This window comes from Aspergillus uvarum (assembly GCF_003184745.1).
Source record: "Aspergillus uvarum CBS 121591 unplaced genomic scaffold BO82scaffold_111, whole genome shotgun sequence".
Lineage (NCBI taxonomy): Eukaryota > Fungi > Ascomycota > Eurotiomycetes > Eurotiales > Aspergillaceae > Aspergillus > Aspergillus uvarum.
In genome coordinates, this window is record NW_020291408.1 from 56,944 (window position 1) to 70,396 (window position 13,453).

The 13,453-nt window shown below is 52.2% G+C and overlaps 4 protein-coding genes across 4 annotated transcripts; 1 reads left to right on the forward strand and 3 right to left on the reverse strand.

Moving 5' to 3' along the window:
* Positions 1-918: 918 nt before the first annotated feature.
* Positions 919-3,954, reverse strand: BO82DRAFT_359906 (putative INO80 chromatin remodeling complex (Ies1)). Its single transcript, XM_025636694.1, has 5 exons — positions 3,429-3,954; positions 2,820-3,359; positions 2,711-2,764; positions 2,609-2,653; positions 919-2,548 (listed from the first exon to the last, which is right to left on the reverse strand). Exons 1-5 carry the CDS (start codon positions 3,850-3,852, stop codon positions 1,206-1,208), a joined length of 2,406 nt encoding a protein of 801 aa, XP_025485801.1. The 5' UTR covers positions 3,853-3,954; the 3' UTR covers positions 919-1,205.
* A 1,951-nt stretch (positions 3,955-5,905) lies between these two features.
* Positions 5,906-8,116, reverse strand: BO82DRAFT_298329 (DEAD/DEAH box helicase; the record flags this gene model as incomplete). Its single annotated transcript, XM_025631982.1, has 2 exons — positions 5,906-7,778; positions 7,890-8,116. The coding sequence occupies 2 exons, from the start codon at positions 8,114-8,116 to the stop codon at positions 5,906-5,908; spliced, it is 2,100 nt and encodes a 699-aa protein (XP_025485802.1).
* A 2,731-nt stretch (positions 8,117-10,847) lies between these two features.
* On the reverse strand, positions 10,848-12,344 carry BO82DRAFT_359910 (peptidylprolyl isomerase). Its single transcript, XM_025636695.1, has 6 exons — positions 12,101-12,344; positions 11,926-12,003; positions 11,840-11,856; positions 11,672-11,775; positions 11,454-11,598; positions 10,848-11,394 (listed from the first exon to the last, which is right to left on the reverse strand). The coding sequence occupies exons 1-6, from the start codon at positions 12,206-12,208 to the stop codon at positions 11,208-11,210; spliced, it is 639 nt and encodes a 212-aa protein (XP_025485803.1). The 5' UTR covers positions 12,209-12,344; the 3' UTR covers positions 10,848-11,207.
* Positions 12,345-12,604: 260 nt separating this feature from the next.
* Positions 12,605-13,322, forward strand: BO82DRAFT_349018 (mitochondrial 37S ribosomal protein uS13m; the record flags this gene model as incomplete). The annotated part of the gene is made up of 4 exons (XM_025633857.1): positions 12,605-12,709; positions 12,776-12,820; positions 12,875-13,141; positions 13,275-13,322. Exons 1-4 carry the CDS (start codon positions 12,707-12,709, stop codon positions 13,320-13,322), a joined length of 363 nt encoding a protein of 120 aa, XP_025485804.1. The 5' UTR covers positions 12,605-12,706.
* Between the last annotated feature and the right edge of the window lie 131 nt (positions 13,323-13,453).

Here is a 13,453-nt window from a genome sequence, read left to right on the forward strand (position 1 = left end):
AAACACACAGACAGTGGCCAGATATGGAGGGAATGGAAGGAATGCGAGAGGAGAGCAGAGAGGAGAAACTGAACCACAAACCGATTGGGTCACTGAAGACTAACTTCAGCAGCTAGTTTCAACGCCTCGGTGGGAGCAGCAGCGGTACGAGGCTACGAGCAGGGTGACCGTGGGTGAGTGTGGACGACTGGTGGGTGCAGGATCTGCAGTGGATCGACAGAACGAAGGGCAAGCTTGTAAAAGTGAAAACAGAGCCTGAGTGTAAGGATATTCTTTTAAAAATACTTCAAAGAACAGCAGCAATTGACAGAATGGGGGGATATTCTAAGACAGGGAAGAATAGACTGAGACTCACGACTCACGGCGAGCGAAGGAAATAAAATAGGTTTGGTAGGAGGTAGAAAGAGGTACGGTGCTGTACCTACCACTGTGAATCAATCGCGAAGCAAACAAGCAAAAGCTCACCTCACCCAAACTAGAAGAACTCAGGAATGTTGGGGCCCTGGGGGGGAAGTGGAAGGAAAGACTCAAGGAGGAAAACCCACCAAACCCACCGAATCCACCGCCCCGACAGAGGGCGAGCCACCCGCAATCACATGCAAATTGTCATGACTGTCTGCCTTGACTGTCTTACTCATGCCTCCTTGCGTCCCGCCTACAACCCCGTAACATGTGTCAACGTGCGCTCGTTCCGATGTCGTCGGGGTGCAGGTGTTGCTGAACTAGCTCCATGCAAAAACCCCCAAGTCCGAGGCCATTCCGACTTTCTACGATACAGATTCCACCAGGGGGGAGAGGGAAGAGAAGGTTGACCAGGTAGGTGGGGGCAACTCCGACAAGACCCTGTACAGCAGAGAGCGAGCGCATGCTTTCAAGACTGCTCTCTGATCTACATCATTTGCGAAGCTTCAACCAATCCCGACTAGGGTATGTAGAATTTGTGACAGGGACAACTAAAAGGGAAATACATGTGGAATCGAAGTGAAAACATAGATAACCAGTTGGGGGATAATCGTACAATGTAAAACAAGACGCAAGAGATAGAAAGCGAAAGGAAGGGCTCAAGCTTGATGGAGCAGGTAAGGAGAAAGGGTCGAATATGCACCAGATAAGCTTCAATCACGACAAATGCACACCCGAAGTGATTTGATGGAGGCCAGGCGCTTGGAAAGCTCAAAGCCTCATCAATATCCGGAGAGAAACGATCAGATGTCGGTCATAGTCTCGTCTTTATCATCAGCTAGAACTGTGTCGCCCTCCGCGCCGGCTACCGAAGAGGTCTCGCTGGCAGCATACCCATTGCCGCCTTCGAGCGTGGAAGAATTCTCGTCAGCGTCCCCCTCCGCTTCTCCATCGAGATCCTCGTCATCAACTTCCTCGTCATCATTGTCATCGGATGAGAGACCTTCCGCGTCCTCATCCGCATCGCCTCCCTCCATAAAGCTATCCTCGTAGCCTGGTTCTGCCGGTCGAGACGTGCGAGCCGCTGGTGTCGGAGCGCCGTCATCATCTCCGCTCCCTTCGCCGAGAAGTTCACGGTCAATGTCGTCTAGTCCTTCCTCACCTTCATCATCATCGCCCAGGTGGGTCGAGCCAGGCACTGGAGAGAGTTCATGGTCACGACCAGGTACCTCCAGACCATCCTTGGCTGCGTCCGGGGTAGCCGCTGCTGCGCCTTCGGCATCGCGCTGGGACCGATTGCGGTTAGCCTTGGACCGTGATGAGCTGGCAGCGCCTGGCTCCTTGGCGGATGGGGTACTGGCAGCCGCATTGGCGAGCTTGCGCTTGGCATTGCGAGCAGCACGAGCGCGACTACGAGCGGATGATGGAATGCGCCCAGCAAGATCACCCGAGTTGTCCATAGCAAGCCTCATCTCCCTCGCTTTCTGGCGCTCCTCGCGTTCCGCCTGACGATCGCGCCTAGGGCCATTGGCATCATCGTAATCCCATCGATCCAAGCGTCTGGCGGCCTTGCGGATCACAGACAAGAAGTAACTAGCACTTTCACCGAAGTCTTCTTCCTCGTCGGGCTTCGGCACCAAACCACCCTTGCCCCAGGCCTTCTCTTCTTCATCTGTGTCGTAGCCTTCCGGGAGATTCGAAAGACGACGACCATAGCGGACAATAGGTATCTCGCTTTCCCGTTTCGCACGCAACACGCGGTACGCCTCGCTCTTGCGCTTAGCTAGAATGTATTCAATCCGCTGTCGACGGTTCTGCTCGACAGCCAGCTGGTGTTGAGTAAGAGGTCGTGGCCGACGGGCGGAGGTGGGCTGGGTGGTTTCGGTAACAAATCGATTCAAGATCGGGTGGCCCGAGCCTGGAGGAGCTGGAGAAGCAGCGTCAGGTGTGTTTTCCATCTTGGTTCTTAAGATGAGACGCTGCTGACCAAGAGAACGGTTGAGAGAAGACTCTCTTTTGGGCCTCTTGGACCGGGAGCGCGCAGACTGCCCAGGTGTTTGATAGTCGTCCTCATCGTCTAGTGGATGGCGCTTGGTGGATGGATGCAGAGGGGTGGACATGGTGGACAAGCGACCGTCACCGCGACCTACATAGCGTGGATGATTAGTGGGACGAGATAAGGAAATCGATGGATTGAGGTGCTTACCAGACAGATCTCCTGATGCTTCGTCGTCGAGGAATTCAGGCAGGCCTGGCATGTTAGTGGATTGGCGTTCAGAAAGAAGGAAGACGGAAGCGTGCTGGATACCTTTCTTAGAGCGCTTAGGCACTCTGGGTAGTGGCTCATCGTCTTCCAGTATACCTGTAGACCGGTGTTAATATTCTCGTGTTACTCAAGGCAAGATATGCACACTCACGTTTACGTTCCAAGCGCTTAGCTTCACCGTAGTCGAGTTCGGATTGGGTATCCACATTCTCCTCATTTGCCTGTTCCTCGGTAAGACTCTCAAACTGAGGAACCTTGATAGGCAAACCTCCGGTGCCTTCACCGTCCAGACCGGGGCCGAAGGGATTGTCAAGTGCCGCCTGTGCGGAGAAGTCACTTTCCAGATACCACCACATCAACCACAGGAAAGCTTTGGCTCTGCTCCGACTGCTGAGCGTACCTCTCATGACCAAGTCAAAGAAGTCACGGGGAGGAAAGAAGTGCATCTCCGACACCTTGGGGGCATATTGGGCCAGGACAAAGATTAGATTGACGGGGTTTGTGCGGGGTTTTGGCTGACGTTTGATTCTGTCCAGCGTGTTGGGCTGGTCAACGTCTTCGGATGCGCCTTTGAGAATCGACTTGAGACGAGGAGCGTCCTGCAGCTGTTTGTAGGCATTAGGGTCCTGTGTCGCTTGCAGTGAAGGAATGGAGTGATAGGTCCGCAGCTGAGCACGCATCTCGGGGAAAACTAGGAAACATGTCAGCGTCATTATCCATGTGAACATGTAGCGCACGAGAATAGCAAGCATAAATTTACAATTGAGCGTGGTGTTCATGCGTCCAAAATTGACCAGCAGGCAAACCATAGCCATGCTGATGGCCGCCTTCTTGTCACTCTGCAATTTATCCTTCAAGATCTTACTCGTCTTGCTGCTTCTCGCCATAGCATCGATGTAGATGTCGGCAAAGTCCAGACCTTTCTCCCCGTCAGGCCAGCGAGTGAAGACCGGGGTTGTATCCTCGAAGACAAGCTTGAGAAATTGATACTGGATGTCTTTGCGCCATAGAGGAATTCCATCCTCCTTCTTCAGGTGCCGGATTTTGTTGCCCGAATAGACTGAGCCGATCGTACCATTGGCCTGTCGCCGAATGCCGACCGTCATGTTATGGGTCTGCTGTTCGTCGGGGGCCTCGGACTGCGCCAACGACTCGTCCGCGACGCTGCTCTCGACCTCCGCCATCTTCGTATTGGGAAGTGACGGGACCTGTAAAGCTATGTTCGTGCAATGGGTGACGCGTTTTTGTGATTGATCGATGTGGTTTTGGTTTCCTGTGTTACCCCCGTGGACGGCAGATGGCGCAAAAGCAAGGAGTCGAGAGCGATGGGTTGGATGGGGGGGGGGGGGACCGATCGATAAGTGACGGACGCGGATGATCAAGGAAGGACTCGATGAAGGGTTTATAACTTTCAAAGCAGACGAAAGGATTGTGTCAGTGAAAGGGAGGTAGATGGAAAGGCGTAAATCAAGAAGGAAGGGTGATAGGCGACAGTAACAGGAGGAATTGTAAGGAAGTGAGTGAGTGAGATGAGAAAAAGAAAAGGAAGCTGGGGTGAGGATGCCGTGGGAACGTGATCCGCGATGGTGATCTTATTCTTAATTGATTGGGGGCTCAATTCACTCCTCCGGCCGGTACAGGACGCGGGTCTGACTAATGATTCACTCTAATTCACTGAAATTATGCTAATTATCACAGGTCACCAGCAGCAGGTAACAATACTACAGACCAGTATCGGAACAATCAGTCTATTCAGTGTCCCATCGATTGTTCGAGGTGCAGTGGTGAGAAAGGTCTGCCTCATCCCGGCTCCCTACTGTGGATACCCATTTGTCCGATGTTATTAACTCCTAGATCAAATATCAGGAGAAAAACTCTCCGGCTGGAAACCATACCTCTACCAAGAGTGTTGTTGTGTTGCCAGCTGAATCACAGCAACTCTGAAAGGAGCCATAACACCTAACTGTTCCTCTTTTACGCAAGATGGACACACTACAATACAAGCTTAAAAAATAGCCCAAGGCAGATCAATATGACTCAAACTTTTTTTTTTGTTCAGGCAACGAGCGAGTAAATAGCTAGTAGCTTTCGGTTTATGAGACACATCAACAAGAGAGTTGGCCTCGAATTGCTACCGACCTGAGAGACCATGAACACCCCACAAAGTAGCGCCGTCAAAAGCAGCGTATCCTCCACGGATCCGAGATATGAAAACAGAAACAGAGAGATCCCATTCAGTGTCAGCCTCCACGGACCCCGGTGCAGAGAATCATTTGGTGCACACAGTAGCTCAAGCCAACGCCATACACAATGCAAAAAGCAGATCAGAGAGATACCACCTCTATCGACCCCATCTGTCTGTGATACCACTAAACCACCATTCCCAGATATGCAATAACCGAGGCACCAGTGCCCGCGGAAGGAAAAACGAGGGACAGGCTTCCAAGAGAAAGCTCTGGCTCAAATCCATGGCACAAGACCTGTTGCGCAACCCGGGACAGACCATTCCAGACTGAAGGAAATCACCCAGCCAGGAAAAGAAACAGAGGAAATAGCAAGTCACAGTGCGGTGATGGAAGGAAAGAAATGGAATATGGAAATCCGCCATGAGATACCGAAACTGAAAAGAAAATCTATGTTGCGAGACACGGTCGATGCAGTTGATTAGCACCAAGCAGGGAACAACTCATAAAAGCACTTTTCAGAGCACGAAAAGCCGGCACACCCGCTCGGCACGCGTCTTTTCAAGCAGATCTCCACAGGGCCGCCCGAGAACAAAAAGGGTATCTTGATGGAAGCGGTCACAGGAGAAACACAAACGCATTCTATGACATCCATGCCCGACCCAAATGCTCTCGATTAAGAAAAAGGTCATAACCAGGAGCAGCGAGAGGAGGAGATCGGACCGCATCGAAAACCCATGTCTAAAATCAAGGAAAATAACAAAATGCTCTGCAGTAGATAAAGAAAATGGAGGAATGAAAACACCGGGACATCAAACGGGAAAAAAAGACATCAGACAGTCACATGTAAGAGAGGGAAGGGGAAAAATGTCTAGATGGAAGTCGTGGCAGTCATGACAAAGCCGGCCCGAGAAGAAGAGAGAGGGAGAGAGGGAGAGAGTAAAAAGGGAGACTCGGGACTCGTTCTGATCGTGTCCATTATGGGGACAGACAAAGAAGAGATGAAAGGAGCCAATCAGACCCGACGGCCTCGTCAGAAATCACAGCTTCGGATTTACCACCAGGACGAAGGTCCAGTAGGGCCCGAAGGGTTTCCGTAGCTACCACCACCGCCACCACCACCGCCGCCGCTGTAGCCGCCGTAGCTGCCACCACCACCGCCACCGCCATAGGAGGGAGGACCGCCGAAGCTGCCACCACCGCCGTAGCCACCGCCAGGGGCACCGTAGCTGCCACCGCTACCACCGAAAGAGCCGCCGCCGCCGCCCATACCGCCGCCGCCGCCGCCCATGCGACGCATGTCACGGGTAGCGTTGGCACCACGGCCGCGACCGCCGCGACCGCCACGACCACCGTATCCGCTGCCCTCACGAGCAATGCTCTCAAGGAAAGAGGGAACCTCCTGGTGAGCTTCCTTGAGAAGATCGATGAGGTCACGGACGACACCACGGTTACCACGGTTGAAGAAAGCAGTGGCGATACCAGTGTTACCGGCACGACCAGTACGACCGATACGGTGAACATAGTCGTCAATGTCGGTGGGCAGATCGTAGTTGATAACGTGGGTGACGTTGGGGATATCAAGACCACGAGCAGCAACGGCAGTAGCAACCAGGATGGGGCAACGGCCGGAGCGGAACATCTCCAGGGCACGCTCACGTTCACGCTGGGTGCGGTCACCGTGGATAGCAGTGGCGGGGAAGCGCTGGTTGAGCAGGAAGTCGGACAAAGAATCGGCCATGCGCTTGGTCTCAACGAAGATCAGAGTGAGACCGCTGGTGCCGTGGGTGTGGAGGATATCAAGCAGGACGGAGCGCTTGTCGTGATCCTCAACGTATTCGACCTTCTGGGTGATGTTCTCGGAGGTGGAACCAACACGACCAACGGACAAGAAGACGTAGTCCTTCAGGAAATCACGGGCCAGCATCTGGATGTCACGGGGGAAAGTGGCAGAAAACATCAGAGTCTGACGATCGTTGACGTGAGGCATATCCTCGCCCTCGACGATACGGCGAATCTGGGGCTCGAAACCCATGTCCAGCATGCGATCAGCCTCATCAAGAATGAGGTACTTGATGTTGACAAGGGAGATACGGCCACGCTCAATCAGATCGACCAGACGACCGGGGGTGGCCACGAGCAGATCACAGCCGCGCTCGATCTGACGGAGCTGAGAACCGATGTCGGCACCACCGTAGACAACGCAAGGGCGGACCCAAGAACGGTAGGCGAACTTGCGGGCTTCATCGAAAATCTGGGAGACAAGCTCACGGGTAGGAGCTAGGATGAGGGAAGTGGGGTAAGCCTTACGCTGACGGCCATAGCTGAACTGACCGGAGGCCTGGGCGGGAGCCGCAGAGGGACCGTGCTGGAAAGCCTGGGACAGGATAGGGAAGAGGAATCCACCAGTCTTTCCGGAACCAGTCTGAGCGCAAGCCATCAAGTCGCGGCCGTTCATGACGATGGGGATGGAGTACTTCTGGACGGGAGTAGGGGTCTGGTAGTAGGCCAGCTTGATGTTGGCAATCAGGTGGTCATCCAAAGGAGGGTTCGTGAAGGTGTTGACAGGCTCGGGAACGTCGTGGCCGGAGGCCTCCACGGGGATGTCATCGTAGTTGGCGAAGTTGATACCGGTGTTCTGCTTGGTGGGATCGTTGGGAACACCGAACAGTTCACGCTCCAAGCGGGGATTGGCAGGGCCGGGGATGTGCTTGCCGTCGCGCCATTGGCCATCTCCGGAGCCGCGGGCAGAGCCACCGGAGCTACCGCCATAGGAGCCTCCGTGTCCTGGATTTCCGTAAGCATCTGGGTTAAAGGGCCGGCGTTGACCGTCTTGGGATGTCCAGTTAGGGTTACCATTGGAAGGACCGCGAGGGCTGAAGTCAGGAGCGTTAGCATTAGCCCAGTTTCCACCACGAGGGCCTCCTCTGTCGTGTCAAAGCATACCAAGTCAGCCGCTGTGGACAGTTCTGAGGAGGCAACCTATTTCGTGCCACCGAGAACAAGTGGAATTTTGGGAGGTGGGAAATATCACATACCTGTTACCCCAGGAGTTGTTAGCAGCGGGACCAGGAGGAGGAGCGGCGGCGGCGGCAGCAGCAGCAGCAGCAGGAGCCGGAGCCGGAGCGCCGTCCATGTTCGCACCCATCGGGCGTCCACGAAGGTGAGGAGGGATGTAGGCAGCGCGACCCGTGTTGGCGGGAGCAGCGGGCGCATGCTGAGACTCGTTGAGGGAAAGGTTTCCCATCTTCAAACCGTCGGCCATATTTGCGGTGTTTCACGGACTGGATGAGACAAATAAATTCGTAAGTGAATTGTTTTGCAGTTGTGGCGCAATCGTAGGCCGGGGTGTGCAAGACGTACAGGAGGAAAAATCTCAATGCTTTTTGTGTTTGGCGAAGATATCAAGAGATGCAGCGATTACAGGTTGCTGTCCAGAATCGCGTCCGATGTAGAATTCCTATTCTTTTCTGTATAACAACAGGACGAAAGGAATGAGGACGTCAGATAAAAAAATCCCGTGTCTCTATTGAGTGGCAATACACAAGAGACCGAATAAGACAGCAAGTGACACAGTGTCAAAAGACGAAAGAAAGGAGTAAAGAGAGACCTTGAGGGAGAATTTGATAAAGTGCAAAACAAGGCGATCTCCCAGATCTAAACCTCTATTACGGTGTAGCAAAAAAAAGAAGAAGGAAAAAAAGGTGGAAGAGAGGTGGTAGGAGAGTTGGTGAGGATACGGTGTGGAGATATGTTGGGAGGGGGGGAGGAGTAGGAAGAGAGGAGAGGAGAGGAGAGGGAAAAAAATTGAAACCAGATTTGGATTTTAGCAGCGGAGGGAGTGAGAGAGGGGGGGGGGGGGGGGGGGGGGGGGGGGGGGGGGTGGGTGGGATGTGGGTGGTATTTTTTTGGTTTGAAGAAGAAGTTAAAGAAGGAAGAAGAAGAGAGTTTTTTTTGTGGGAAGAGATTTGGAAAGAGGCAAAGAAAGGATGACTACAAATTCATTGATTAAAAATCATCAGATGTTCACTACTCTACTACTTCTTTTCACATTTGCTGCATGTAACTACTGGACAATTATCAGGTGTGTATGTGTGTGTGTAGGTAAACAGCCACCCTCGACCATTCTTCCTCTCTTGTCACTTTTTCTGTGCCTACCAAGTAAGAATCTTCAAGGCTGTTCAGCGGTTAGCATTGAACGGGTTGGCTTGCTTATTGGGGGAATCGACTGGACCCAGAAGGGGGAAAAAGGTTTAACGTGTAAATTTTAACCAAGCGAAGGGGGAAAGGTGAACAGCAATACAGCCATGTAAGAAAAAAAAAAAAAGGAAAAAGGAAGAAAAAAAGAAGAAAAAATTCGTACCAGACGCCAGCCAAACACGGACACGGTGGCGGCGGGAGGGTTCCAACTTGTTTTCCACTGTTTTGGCTGTGCTGCCGATGATGAGTTAGCCTCTGGGCTGGACCCCAGTCCAAACACTGCACAGCGTTAGTTCTCGTAGTTTGCGCTGGTGTTGGCTGTTTGTCTATCTCTTTCATTCAGATGTCATTTTGACTTAATTACATACGAGTAGTAGTACATGTAAGAACATAAACAATCCAATGATTTTCTGAGTATTCTATGAGTTCCCCTTGAGTCCATTTTACCGAGTAAGTCAAATGCACCCGAGGATATCTTGCAATACATCATCCTGGACTACTAATGAATGGGCCAATCTGGAGGGGGCGAAAAAAAAATCTTGGGGCGGCGGCGGCGAAGCCTTAATGATGACGCCTCAGGCAGAGACGGGAAGCCAAAAGATGTTCCCAGCGTTACGGGTACGGAGGATTACCGCGAGCAATAATCTCCCGTGACGTATCTGCTTAGTCGTCAGAGCCAAGTCGCCTCCTTGCCGCTTCATCGCTCGACAGATGTGTTCAGTACCTATACTTACACTGAGTATACGCGTGTGTGCAAGTATTTCTTCGAGAACGGCTGAGAAAGTACTCGAAGATGGCTTGCTACTCATGATTCACACCTTCAGTCCTACCATCACTTCAGTATATGATGGACAATGTAATTGTATCTTGGAAGTTCTGTTATCCCCACAGGGTGGTTGTGTCCGTTTGTCCCTTGCCTTCGACAACGTGATGGCAACATCGTCACACTCACCTAGCAGCTTAGTCAAAAAAAGATCGTCGGACATATCCAATCACTCATCCACTCTCCTCAGAGCGAGTTTATATAGTGGCTGGCTGCTAGAATCCTGCCATCATCGTGCATAAGGGTACAAGACAGACAGCTCCTGGTCGGAAATATCGAAGTACATAGTACGGCGTCCAAAGCAAGATATGACATCGGTGATGCTATTAATAACTAATTAGATTGGGGATCAAATGTGCTTGTGGCAGAGTCCTTGGATGAGAACTGTAGTTGCATGGTCACCGCTCCAGTTTGGAATCTTCAGCTCGTGTGCGCTTGTTTCCCGTACAGCGACAAACACCAAATATTTTGCGCCGCAGAAGCATGCAAAAAGGCGCGGCTATCGCTTGGATCATTCCCAGAGCTGGTACCATACCTTGACGGAGGCTCATGGCATGATCCTGGGCTGCACGACGTGGTACGGAGATTAGACAGCGAGCCTTTCCACATCGCTGCATTGCTGCTTTCAAAAGTAGCGAAATCTGCTGGCTAGGATGGGGATGCATTGTAGTACTTGGAGGTTTCGCCTACAATATTAAAAGGTATAACCTATCAAGGACGGGTCAAGATAAAGCAAGGGCTTCCCTTATATGTCCGACTGCCTGTCTAAAGTTGGATGGTCCCCTTGAGATTCTGACCGACTTCTTCGTGATAACTTGGCAAGACTTTGATGGTAGTCTATACTTGCAGGGCTGAAACGTGTTACGTATAAGAAGACCGGTGAGTAAGGGCGGCCGAATGGCTGCATATGCGTCAGGGGCCACAAGCTACCAAGGTAGCGGGATCTATACCTTACGAACACAGAGGGAACGAGTTATGGTTGCACTAGTTCCTTGAATAATTATAGTAAGCTATGGAGTACGGATCCGTTGCTGCATGGCGGAGCTTCCGTCTTCGATTTTAAACAACACTTCTCTCAGCCTTCTCGCGCTGTCCTGGAGTGCTGCGCTTGATCAAGATCAGCAGCAGGCCAACGACAAGAGCGAGGGCCGCAATTTTCGGGTAAATATAAGGGTAGCTGTCAGAAGTGATGAGGGAGGCAACCGGAGGAGCCACAGGAGTTGCCGAAGGTTGCGACGGGATCTCCGAGATCATTTCTTCTTTACACAGCAGGTATCAGCACATCGCAGACTTTACTCTTCTAGAAGCAAGCGCAGACCGCAGGAGGGCCAGTCTACAACTCCTCGTGGCTGCTACCTTTCTCTTCGGCCTTCTCCTCCACCGGCAGCTCGCCGCTCTTCACGATCTTGACCGTCTCCACGGGCTTGTCGCCGCGGCCCTTGGGCACATTCTCAATCTGGGCGACGAATTCGTAACCCTCGAGCACTTCGCCGAAGACAACGTGGCGGCCATCGAGCCAACTGTTCCAGGGAGGATCAGCAAGCGGCTACGCTGTTATGGAGGAAGGGTGCAAACTCACGGAGTGGGGACAGTGGTGATGAAGAACTGAGATCCGTTGGTGTCCTTGCCGGCATTGGCCATGCTCAGAAGACCCTTGCGAGTGTGCCTAATCTTGAAGTTCTCATCCTCGAACTTCTCGCCATAGATGGACTTGCCTCCGGTACCTAATTGTTTTCGTCCACAATCAGCATTGGACTCATCGCACGCAATCAAGAATGACAGGGAATGACTACTGACCATCACCACGAGTGAAGTCACCACCCTGAATCATGAAGTCCTTGATGACACGATGGAAAGTAGAACCCTCATAACCGAAACCCTTCTCACCAGTAGCGAGAGCCCTGGAAGTGAGCAATGTCAGTGGTGATCAAAATTCCAGCTGGACCAAGGCCCAGAAATTCATACCGGAAGTTCTCAGCGGTCTAGGATAGGGGTTTGAGTTAGCATTGAGTCCGGCTACAAACAGAGCTGCGTGGTAAATATCCACATACCTTGGGAACAGTCTTGCCATACAGACCAAGGACAACTCTGCCCAAGGGCTTATCGCCATGCTCAATATCGAAGTACACCTGCATTAAGCATCGATCAGCACCAATTGTCCTAGAGCCCGGGATAATCCAGCATGCTTGAGGACAAGCGCTCAAGCTCAGAGCTCGCATCTCATACCTTACTGGTAATCTTCGGGCCCCGAGGCTTAGCCTCTTCGGCGTGTACGAGGGCGAACCCGACCGCCAGGACCAAGAAGAAGGACAGGAAAAGGTTTCTGAAGTTCATGGTTGCTGAAGAATGACTTCAAAAACACCGAACCTCGAATGCAATAAGACTGGTGGGTAAGATGAAGGGGGCAGTTGCAGACAATGAGGAGAGAAGCAATTGGACCGCATCGAGGCCAGCTTGCATTACTTACTGGCCCCTACTGCGGAGGTGCCAAGCCCATCATTCCTGATCCAGTAAGATGCATGGTATTCAAGGTTCCGAAAGCGCAGTGCTAGTGGTGGAAGGAATGTGTAATTTGCGGTTTGCCGATAAGCATAGTACCGGTATTCATACATTCTGCCCAGCATTAGGGATGGACATCATCCGGCAAAGCGTCACGGCATCTTGAAACTTACCGTCATTTGGCCCGGAGAAACTCTGCTACCGGCGGATTTTCTCCCGCGCTCAATCATCGCGGCGGGCAGTTGAGAGAGCCCCGGCAGCGCAAGCAACGAGATATCGAGCTTTCATCGCCGGTTCTTTTTCCTCAAGCTCAAGGCTTTTGTAATAGACGAGATGGTAAATCTACGAACTGAATCTGTGCCGGCTAATTGAGCTCCGCCCCCGCTAACAAATCTCGATCAGGTCTTCATCCTAGGCGTCAACTTCCCGGAGCGGAACCTCGTCAAGGCAAGCAACCTGCATTAATCGAGTTAACCCTCCTCCCATCTGACCGCAATCCAGAAATCCCTCGAGTCGTTCTTCGGCATCGGTAACAACACCTCCTCGCGCCTGCTCGCCCGCTTCCACATCCACCCGGCATGCAAGGTCGGCGAACTGGGCAACAAGCAGGTCCTTGATATCACGGCCGCCCTGTCCGACATGAAGATCGAGAACGACCTCCGGAGAAAAGTCCTCGAGAACATCAAACGGTTGAAGGAAACCGGTACCTACCGTGGTCGTCGCCATGCACTGGGGTTGCCCGTTCGGGGACAAAACACTCGAAACCAGGTGGGTGAATTCCTTTCTGTCACTAATGACCTTCTTCATGGGAAGGGTGTATTTGCGGGCTTCAACTCTGTTTCCAGGGGAGCATGCCTGTCGCCGTTAGGACTATCCGCTAACATCGAGGTCCCTACAATAGATCAAGAACGCTGTCAAATTCAACCGTATCGAGAGACGACTTGGTTGAGGCGATGGGTTTCTGTTTCGATTGGCGAGTCTTGCGCTTGGCTCTGTTATCGTGAGGGCATGGATTGGCGTTATCGTTTTTTTCTTACTTTCTTGCTGTACCCTGTACCCTGTATATTTTCCACTAGAACC